This window comes from Crocodylus porosus, unplaced genomic scaffold (assembly GCF_001723895.1).
Source record: "Crocodylus porosus isolate Cpor-Errol unplaced genomic scaffold, CroPor_comp1, whole genome shotgun sequence".
In the NCBI taxonomy this organism is placed as follows: Eukaryota; Metazoa; Chordata; order Crocodylia; family Crocodylidae; genus Crocodylus; species Crocodylus porosus.
The window spans coordinates 178,931,427-178,942,195 of record NW_017728906.1 but is presented as its reverse complement, the minus strand read 5'-3'; the positions used below and the strand labels follow the sequence as shown (position 1 = coordinate 178,942,195).

The 10,769-nt window shown below is 39.3% G+C and overlaps 1 protein-coding gene across 1 annotated transcript; it reads right to left on the bottom strand.

The window, feature by feature from the left end:
- Positions 1-208: 208 nt before the first annotated feature.
- LOC109306733 (interstitial collagenase-like) lies at positions 209-9,666 on the bottom strand. The gene is made up of 10 exons (XM_019530269.1): positions 9,446-9,666; positions 8,021-8,265; positions 7,578-7,726; positions 7,100-7,225; positions 6,076-6,237; positions 5,536-5,653; positions 4,013-4,146; positions 3,157-3,316; positions 733-833; positions 209-504 (listed from the first exon to the last, which is right to left on the bottom strand). The coding sequence occupies exons 1-10, from the start codon at positions 9,548-9,550 to the stop codon at positions 404-406; spliced, it is 1,401 nt and encodes a 466-aa protein (XP_019385814.1). The 5' UTR covers positions 9,551-9,666; the 3' UTR covers positions 209-403.
- Positions 9,667-10,769: the final 1,103 nt, after the last annotated feature.

Genomic DNA, 10,769 nt, shown 5'->3' with positions numbered 1-10,769 from the left:
GGAATATACAAGCTTATCCATGCATAGACACTTCAGAATGGGTGGTTCATGATAGTGCAGTATGGAGCTATATAGCATTTTTATTCCCTGCTTTTGATTTGGGAGAAAGAGTTTGACTCTAAAACCCCCATGTAATTTCTGTGTACCTCTGAGGACAGGGTCAGGGTCTCATGAAGTGGCCCTAATCAAAAGACAGAAAAACCCAATATGGCAAACGTAATATATTTTCCTGACTTTCTTTAAACTAGTCTGTAAAAATTTAATATATTATTCAGTTATATAATCTTCTGCATTAGGTTTACAGTTCATAGTGTTTCAGACAAAAGTCCCAGATAAAATAGTACTTCTAAAACAACCATTAAAAGTTCAAGAGCAGTTCATAAAGTTATGAAAATCACTGCAATTAACAACCGAACCAGCTAGTGCTCTTCAGGACTCTGACAACTTGCTTGGTATTAGGATCAAACTGGGTCTGTTTTCTTCCATGGAATAAATAGATATAGCCTAGAAAGAAAAATAAATTGAATGTTTAGAATTCGCCTGTGCAGTCAATTTAAAAGTTTTTCTAGAAAACAAAATTAACTTTGACAGGAAGTACATACTCCTTTATTAGACTGCCTGTTCTCAGTAAACCTGCATAAATATTCATAAAGGTTCTCTTTAAAATAAATGTGCATTCCAATGAAGCACATACCCTGTAGCATAACAAACATAAATATTAGTTTTATTTACCATCATGCTGGAAAGCTGCATCAACCTTTCCAATCTTTCCAAAGACACTGATTATGTTTCTTGGATAACCCTCATCCATGGATTGCCTATTTTCATCATATCTTAATAAAAACAAATAGAATAAGGAGTTATGGATAAGCAAGTAACATTTAGAAAGGCCAAACAACACCTGACACAGAAATGCTGCTGTTCTTTAAAATGACTGGACTGCTATTATGTGCCTAGGTTTGCATGTGCATGAGAGGTGAGAGAGATGAAAATCTTTACCCTATTGAAGAGAATGGCAAAATCCCTAATGATGCCAGCATTTCATCTCAAATAGTCTTTGATTATTTTCCTTGGATAACCCTTATCCATGGATTGTCTTTTTTCATCATAGCTTAATTTATAAAAGATAGAATAAATATTTATAGATAGGCAAATAATATTTAGAAAGATCAAAACAAGACCTAACACAGAAATGACACAGTTTTTACTGGAATAAACTAACCTGACTAAACTATTACAATTGTTATTGTTCTGTGTATATGCATGAGAGATGTGAGAGATTGAAAGTGCTGTCCTATAGAAATGAATAGCAAAATGTCCAATGATGCTAGGATTTCACTGACAGCAGGGTCACCCAACTTCTAAGCAAGTGAGGACCAGACACCACACTGCCTGCCCATGAATAGCTGTCTTAGCTCCATTCTTCCCAACAAGGTAGCCCAGCTATCATATGCTAATCATGGTGGGATGCTGCTGGAACACTGACTCCAGCAGCTGCTCTATTCCCCCCTGGAACTGTACTGCACTGCAGGGATTGCTGGGGCCTGTCTGCCTGTGCACCTCCTGCCCCAGTGGGCTTCAGTTGGTTGGGTGGGGAGGGGCACACAGCACAGCTCCCACCATTGCAGGTAGCCTGCACAAGTGCATGTGTATGAGAGTGTATGTACAGCAGCAGGAGTGATGTAGGGAATGGGGGCCACATGGGAGCCATGTTAACTCTTTAGCCCACAGGCCATGAGTTGGACAGCTCTGATCTAGAAAAGGCATTGTGGTGTATATGTATTCTACTGGAATGGCAGGAAAAGGTAAACACCTGACTTGGTGCATTATCTTACAAGACTGCCCCAAATGACTATAACATTCCTAGCCTATATATACCACATGTACCACATACATATAGTGTCAAACCACTGAGGAAAGCAGAGGCCCTGTCTGTGTAATTTTAAACCATATTTGTCCAGGTTTCAACAATTTAGATAGTATATTATGAAAAATCTTGATGCATCTTTATAGGAGAATGGTGGTACTATGACAGTGTTAGTCAATGAGTCCCGTTCAACAGAATCCTAAACTGTTTTCACAAACTAAGGTGCCATTGGACTATAAGGAGGGGACCTGTTCAGAGCAACATGCTGCAGAAAAAAAATACTGAGCTATCATGTATTCTAAACAAAAACAATGAAATTTAAACAAATTGTAACCCCAAAGGCTAAGTACAGATAGGCAAAAGTACAAGGCTAAATCAATTCAATCTTTGCAGTTTAGTCTAAACTGCATAAATTGAACCGATAAGAAAGTGAACAGACATTCACTTTTGATTCTGGAAAAGCAGCCACGGGCCTGCAGTGACCCAGGCCAGAATCCAGGGGGGGCACTAGAGTATGCTTCCCTGCTCAGCTGGAGCAGACAGCCTGAATCTGGAGGGGAACTGGGACAGAAGTTCAGTAAACCAATATAACCTAAATCAGTTAAGTCTGATATTACATTCATCCATATTTATCTTAAACCAGCTTTGACTGTTTTGAAAGTGATTTATCTTCACTGCACTTCTGTTGTGTTACAGATTTGAACCAGTTTCCAATCACTTATACCAGTTTATGTGTAATTTCTGTCCCTAGGCAAAGTGAAGTACAATTATACTTCATGCAATTATAGAGAATAATAGAAAAATAGGAAAACCCCTGCCTCAGGTTTAGGATCATCAGTGTCCAAATCATCCATTCAAAATGTTCACTGAAGTGAACACTGTGACTTGACTTCATATTGAAGGGAAAAAAAATCCAGCATGATAGCAGTTCTTTTACCTTGATGTTTGAGAGTTACAGGAATATAATTCATGATATTACAAGAAAAAATTGCATGTTTGTGGGTTAAATGTAGGCAATTTCCTAGAAAATCACCTGTTTATAGATTTTGTGGATCCTGCAGCATGTGATTCTACCTCAAATAAACAATTCTAGAAGACGGTTACAGAATCTCCTAGAAAGTTTAGTATTTTTAGCAGAGTAGTTATATTTGGAAATAAATCCCATCAAAAATCTATTTAATTTTATGTACCCCAGCTAAATTAAGTGCTATTTTATATTATTCTTCACAGTCATCCTTCAGCCACATGAAAGAGAAAATATGTTAAGACTGCTGTGCATTAAAACTTACCTCCAGTACTTGTTGGCTACAAAGAAATATGTTTTCCTTGTATTCTTATCACTGAAAGCTGCATTAATTCTTTTAACAGTCTTTGGAAAGCCCAGCTGATGAATTCTTTTAGGGTAACCATGGACTACATTGGATTCTTTGAAAACCCAAAATTTGTCCTCTGCAAAGAAAAAAAAAATAGTGTTTCATCAACTGGTTCTGCCAACAGTAATCATGACTTCTGCTAGAGCTCATTGAAATGTTTGTTTTCATCAGCAAATACCCCTGTTTCTAAAAAAAAAAATATTCTTTCACAAAAATTGTCAGATGAGCACTTCATAGATTTTGTAGAAAATGTTGCAGCTCATTCAATAACTTTTTTTTACAGAACTTGTATAAATGCATTTTCTGAATGCTTATAAAAAAACTTACACTCAGAAGTTCTGAGCACTGTAGATGTCTGACATTTCAAAATTTCTCCAGGGTTTCCCTGACTTCTAGGCATCCTCCTGCAGTACTGGTTCTTTCTTTACCTAGAATGTAGGCTCCTGGGATCAGAATTCTCTTTTTCTCAAAACCTTTGAGCAACCTTTGTTGATGATAAATCTTTTGTTAAGCTCCAGTCCAAAAAGGTCCTTTCCAAAAACTCTGATAGGAATTTAACTTACAACTGACAGTGAATTAATTAAACAACATCACGGAACTACTCAAATTAACATTTTAAATTTAGAAAAGGCATTTCTGCTTGAAAATTAAGTTTAAATGGGACTTCATCTAAAGGGAACCAGGGCAGATTCCTTAATTGCACATTCTGTGAAGCAGCCTAATTACAGCAAATTCATATGTCAGAGACCAAGAGAAACTAAGATTGTGTTACCTTTAAAAAGAACAAATTGATCTTTTTCAACATCTTCATAAGCAGCTTGAATTCCAGCTGGCAGGGTTGGCCAGAACTGAGAGATTAAATTTATCTCAGTCTCTCTTATTTGCGGATGCTTGCGCCACAGGTACCTGATTGAGAGATAATTTGAACATTAAAGCAGTTCCACTTTAGCCAGAAGCAGATCCAGAGTTTTACAAGCCCAGGTGCAGGGACAGCAAACAACACTGCAGAGGTGAGTGCATCCCTCATCCTAGAGTACACTGTGGGAGCAGCAGCTGGGGACTTTTTAAAACCCCCAAAGCTGGTAAGAATACTTCTCTCTACCCATTTCTGCTCAGAGGCATGTCCCCTCCCCTTCCCTTCCCCTTATCCCCTACCTGCCATTGCTGCTGTGCCCATTGCCCAGGGGTGAGGGGAGCTCCAGAGCTGCTCCAGTTGGGCTGCATAGGGGTTGGGCTCATCCTGGGAAAGCGTCAACACTAGCAGACAGATGGGTTCCTGCCTGTAGGGAACACCCAAGGGGACCAGGCAGAGTAGGGAAACCTGCCCATGCACTGCTGCCCCCGCTGTCACTGTCCTGGGCTGAACTCTCCCTACACTCAGAACAGCAGGGGAGAGGGGAAATGAAAGGGAGGAGACAGGGAAGGGAGAGGAGGGGACACGTCTCTGAACATGGAGGGGAAAGGAGGGGGCAATTCTTATCTTCAGGGATTTAAAAAATTCCCTGGCTATGGCTCCTGCCATGTGGTCAGAAAAGGAGGTGTGACCGCACCACTGCATCCATGTGAATGCACCCCAAATTTGAACCCAGTGCAAAGAGGACATGAGTCTGCTACAGCTACTACCTCGTAGAGTTAAGTCTTGAGCTACTTTTGTGCTGAAGAGGAAAGCGTCTATTATTGCTGAAAACACATGATGTGGAAAGGTCATTACACAATATCCCCCTCTTTCTTAATAGACCTGAACATATAATGGGTAATAATTGCAAATAACACATGGTCTCAGTTTCTCAAGACTTATGAATCTGGCTTAGAATGCAAATAGAATTTCCCTATTTCCTTTTTACAGAATGAGAGCTGGTGGGGACCCTGTACCAGGATTTAACAGGTCTCCAAATTTCTCTCACAGCCTCTACTCGTACAAACCACTCCTGCACTGTGCTGCCACACTGGATTGCCCACCAAGCTTGGGTTTCATTTCCACTGGAAACAATAACAATTCCTTTACAATTACAATATGCAGTGAATATTTTACCACTTACAAAGACCCTTTGGAATCAGAAAAAAAACCATTCCAACTTAGGGAAATTTTAAGAAAAGACAAGATGCCTGCTAAGGGGGGATTCAAGCCACCACTTGGAGATATAGGTGGTGACTTTCTAGTGATATTGCTTTGTTTGCACTACATTTCAAGTAGTCTTTTTATTTTTGTGACTGAGGGGGAAGAATTTTTGGTACTTTTGCTTCCTTCTCAGTACTGCAGTATAATGCACCACCACACAGGCTTGTTGATTTTACCTGCCCTTAAAGAACAGCATTTCTCCACGCAGAGTAGCAACAGCATCAAAAGACAAATTAGGGTCACACGTTCTTGGAGTTGAGGGTCCAGTTGGTTGAACAGGTTGCAGAGATTGTCCTACATGAGGATCAAAGAATAACTTAATATTATATCAAACAGAAAAATACAACTGAAACTCTGCGTGAGCCAGGGAACATCCCCCCCCGCCACTTCTATTTAGTGAAGATCAGGAAAATATGGATTGCTCTCAGGATAGGTAACCCTGGGAAGTTGTGTCATGTCCTTCATTGGAGGTTTAGTAAGAGCATGTAGACAAACCATTTTTTTAGATTTAGGTATATGTGACCCCAGCCTGGGGCAGAAGAAGAAACTAGATGACCTCAGCAGATCCCTTCCCTCTCTACTGTTTATGCTTTCTCTGGGAGCACTGTACGATAACACTAGATGGTTTCTTAAAATAATCACTTCTAATTGATTAAGCCATATTCTGTGGAAAAGCAGAATTAACTAAGTGAAACATTAGGTGCTGATTTTCTTACCATAGATAGCTTGAATGCCATTAATGTCATCTTGAGGGAGATGAAATTCTTTAGTGTCTCTGTAGGCATAATTTGGGTACATCAGAGAACCAGGATCAGGAGAATGAGCCAGACCCAATGAATGGCCTAACTCATGGGCAGCAACAATGAACAAGTTGTAGCCTGCAGAATAAACATAGTGCTATTAAAATAGATGCTATGTGTTTGAATATCTAGTGTGGTTGTCTAAATGGGAAAGAGCTTTCTATGTCAAAACCGAACATACTACATGTTAGAGATATTTTTACTTATTCTGCAAACACAATGGCCTAAACAGGTATAGTAGAAAAAGAATGGTTATATGAATATATAGTCTAATCAGGCACTAAGTAAGTTTACATTTATTTATGACAAAATGTGATAATGGACAAAGACACCAGCTAGCATTGGACCCTGCTGTTCGAAGGTAAGTAGAACAACACATAAACCTTGCTAGAAAGTGGGGCTTGCTGCCAAAGGAAGTTACTTTTCTCAGCACCATTCTTTTTACTCTTAACTAGTTACAGACATGAGAAAAAAACAACCCAGTGAGCAAATCTACATAAGACACTTACTGCACACTGGCTTAATAACACTGTTCAGTAGCATATCATGGCAAAAACTGTGCTGATAGCCTACTGCGCAGTGTTATTAAGCTAATGTGCAGTAAACATCACTAAATAACCATGTGCCAGCACTACTGCGAAGTAACTTTAGGTACTGCACTTTTAGTTAGTCTTTGATTAAGGAAGCAGTAAACTAAATGTGCAGTATCTAAGCTGGGTTAATGAATGTGTAGACAAGCCCAGAATGAAGCTCAGCTAACTCCAACCTCTTACAGAACTGCTTTCCTCAAAGAAGTCTCTCGAAGGGAGGGAAGAAAAAGTATCTTGGGGCCAGAATCATCTACTCTTATTCCAAATATAACATTGGAAATCAATGGAACAACTCAAGATGTAAATTGCTATATTACCTGAGCAAACAAGGCCAGCATGGAAAATCTTACCCTTACTGTTTTTTGTCCAAGTTTCCTCCTCATCAAAGTGAACATCTCCACCAATCCGGGGGCCTGGCTGAAAAGCATGGGCCAGTGTCCCATGGGGTCCATAAAAGGGATACCCATCACCATGATCTAAAAAAAAGTAATAAATTAATTTCTTCAGTTGGCTCTGTAATTGATGATGGCTAATGACTGCTTGATAATAGGCATTACTTTGTAATCGGTTAGATTATTTTTTCCTAGGTTTTTCTTAGGTTAGGTATTAGGAAAAGCTTTACCGCTAGGAGGGTAGTAAAACGCTGGAACAGAGAGTTTGTAGAATCTCCATCCTTGGAGGTTTTTAAGACCTGGCTAGATGAAGCCTTGGCTAGGATGATCTTGTTGGGGCTGGTGCTGCTTTGAGGAGGTGGTTGGACTGAGGTCCCTTCTAACCCTAATTTTCTATGATTCTATGATCTATGATTATTGTGTTATTTTGTATCACCTCTGAATTGAAAAGACATCATTATATCTGCTGCTCCATCCTCAATTTTTCTGAATGTCAGTGGTACTACATTACTCCAGACTTCAAATGCTTGTTTGATAGCCTCATCCACATCGGCTGGTCTCATGTCAGGTGTGCGGTTTATAATCCTTTAGGATAAAGCAAACATTAGTCTATGCACATTGACACATGCAGGTTATTATTAACAATACATTGCTGTAGTAAAAATATTTGATATTTGATGCAAAATTTCTTATATCCATGTTTTGACAGAGGAATAGGTAGCTTGATATTCAAGTCCGCGGTACTTATAACTCCTCCTTTAGAATATAGAATGTGCCAAAGTCCAGAAGGGAGGGCACAGCTTTCTGTTTTTAGGCCCACATATTTGCAAGTTTCAGCCTAACTCTGTTAGCTCCACAGATTGGTTAGAGAACTATTACCTGTATGTCAGATCATTTCTTGGCCACTTTGGATTCCCATCAATTAAAACATACTCGCCGATGTCAGGCACACCGCATCTGGGCTGCTTCATCATTTCCACAGTCTCATTATTTAACTTCCCAGTCACTTTTAGTCCAAAAAATGACTGCATTTTCTTGAGCTTTTCAGATACAGAATCAGTGATCTTTCTCTTAAAAGAAGGGTGCAATTCTGTTTCCAGACCATAGAAATTTCTTAGATAACCCTGCCAAAAACAAGAGTGATGAATGTCGGTGAAAAGTCAGAGGTTCTCCTCAGCCTAGCAACCATAGAGCTAGCATGGCTGGGGCACACAAGTTTCTGAGCTGATAGCACCTAAGGAAGTGACTGTGTGGGTGTCTGGCTACTTCAGTCTCCCCGACATGAAGATATCCATATATCAACCAAAGACAACCTTTGGCAGGAGCTCTATCACTACAGCTCTGCCACTACATCGCATGTTGATAGTTCAAAGCCTTGTCTAAAACATTCTAACCTTGGAGTCTGTGTTCCAAGGAACTAGGATGGGTTACTTTCTTACTAAATTAAAATTCATGATAGACTTCTTCTTGATATGTAGATATCCTGTTTTATCAATGAATACTGTTGCCAAAGAATCTTAAAAATCTAAAGTTACCTTACCAAATTCCAGTTCAATTTTTATTAATGATGATCGTTTAGCCCTTATTTTCTGGGTAATACAGTTAGCTTCAATACTGTTAGGTACTAGCCCTCAGTTATTATGCAACTCTGAAAACTGGTGAACCCAGTGGATGTTGCTGGATGGTGAGTGTTTTGAAAAATCAATAGCTTGATTTAGGAAAACAAATATGGATATCAAATCCTCATTTTTGTAAATCTATAAAAAAAAAAATCTTGGCCCCAGTAAGTAGACGGTACTATAACTTCCTAATAAGGAATAGTGAGTTTTATAGCTATTAACATTTCTGGTTGTTCTTTTGGGGGGTATATACTTGGATATATGCCTTATTTTAGGTGTGTAAGAGATCCCACGGGAATAAATGAGACTACTCAGCATATTGACTTAAAACTAAGGACTCATCTGAGTGCCTACCTGAATATATGGAACCACAGAATCTGGTTGTAAGACAGCATCATTCATTTATGTTTCCATATTGTTTTCACTTTGTTATATCACATCTGATAGGATAGATTGTAATAAAAACAAACTAAATGAAACTCTTAATCCTGCTTTGCCAAACAATTTTCATTAAGATAAATTGAGAGACAAGAAGAAAAGAGTTTCTTTAAGCCCTCTTTAACTTGGTTTATTCCAAAAAAAGAGGAAAAGAAGTGCAATTTAACATTTATAAAATCCTTTTTATGAAACAGACAAGAATATTCACTCTGAGATAGAGAATATAGGAGCCATGGCAAGTATTTACCTCAGCAAGCATCATGGTGTCAACTTCTGGAGCCAAAGGAGCAGCCGAGGAAAATGCTGCATATGCTAGCAGCAGGAGTGGAAGGCTTTTCATTCTTACTGTCATTTCTGCACCTGTTTACTTGCAAGCTAGCACACACCTCTCAGACAGTGCGGTTTATATAGCAGATGTGTCCAGCAGCTGGAGCTTGATTCACTATGTATAATATCGTCTCAGAAGCAAAAAAATTATGATCCAAACAGATTCATCATCTAGTGATGCAACAAAGATTAGCTAATAGATTTCCGCTCTTGCAGTCATGTAATATATTTAATAAGAGTTACAAATAAAATAAGTACTGTGATTTCATATTCTTTTCCTTCCTCATTTACACTATTTCTCAGCCAAGTGATTACAGTGTTTCAGAAGTTTAAAAAAGAATATACAGTAACGAATAAAACACAACAGTCATTCAGACTCTCAAGTGCTTGCTTAACTTTAAAGCTGTGCGCAGACTAAGTGACTTCAACCTACAGGTACTTACAGCTTTTCTGTGTCCCCCAGGACTTGGGGTCTTTGAGGCAAGAGCCATCTTTTGTCCTGTGCTTTTACACTTGGCACTGGTCATGAATTGTACCACCATAATCCAACTAATACATATTAAAGGCAGAATCTTCTTTCACATCATGTGTCAAAATTGAATTTTCCAGTCACATAACTACTATTTTCAGCACTTACTCACAGTCTCTTATTCTGGATGTAAAAATGGCCACATGCCCACTGAGCATGAACAGCAGACTGTGCTCTGGAAGTCCAGGTACTTAGCCCTGAATGTAAACTTAAGTCCTGGTCTGGTGAAAGCTGAAGCGGACCAGGACCCTCCCATATTTCAGATCCAAAGGGAGGGTGGTTAATCACCTCCCCAGAAAGCAGATGGCTCAGATTCTGTTCTCCTCCACCCACCAACAGTGGACTTAAACTTGAATCTCTCTGACTCCCTTTCCCTGATCTCAAACCACCAGGTGATAGATCAAGTATTCTCTCTCTCTAGCACTCCTTTTGAAGATAAGCCACTGAACACTAAACCATGTATTTAATCTTCACTGAATCAAAGCCGGAGAGACATTTGTGCTCTATAGGAAGAAAGGGTTCAGGTAGAATCCAAAGTCTGTTCCCTTACAGAACAGCTTCCATCTTACTGCCCCAAGCACCCTCTACATTGTGGGCTTCCTTCTGACCCTATGTGTCTTGCTCTCTTTGCTGCTGAGGGGGATAGCTTAAAATGGAAGAACCTGGAAAGTTCCTGATCTGCAGCCTGACAGTTAGGGCACTGTGCCAGGAAGTA

Bases quoted from the DNA above. Each gene is read 5' to 3' on its own strand.
- LOC109306733 (XM_019530269.1), bottom strand. From the start codon at position 9,550: ATGACAGTAAGAATGAAAAGCCTTCCACTCCTGCTGCTAGCATATGCA. The intron at 7,727-8,020 runs GTAATAGTTCTC...TTTATCCTAAAG, and splicing joins AGAAATGATCTGACATACAG to GATTATAAACCGCACACCTG. The intron at 7,226-7,577 runs GTGATACAAAAT...ACTTTTTTTTAG, and splicing joins GATGTCTTTTCAATTCAGAG to ATCATGGTGATGGGTATCCC.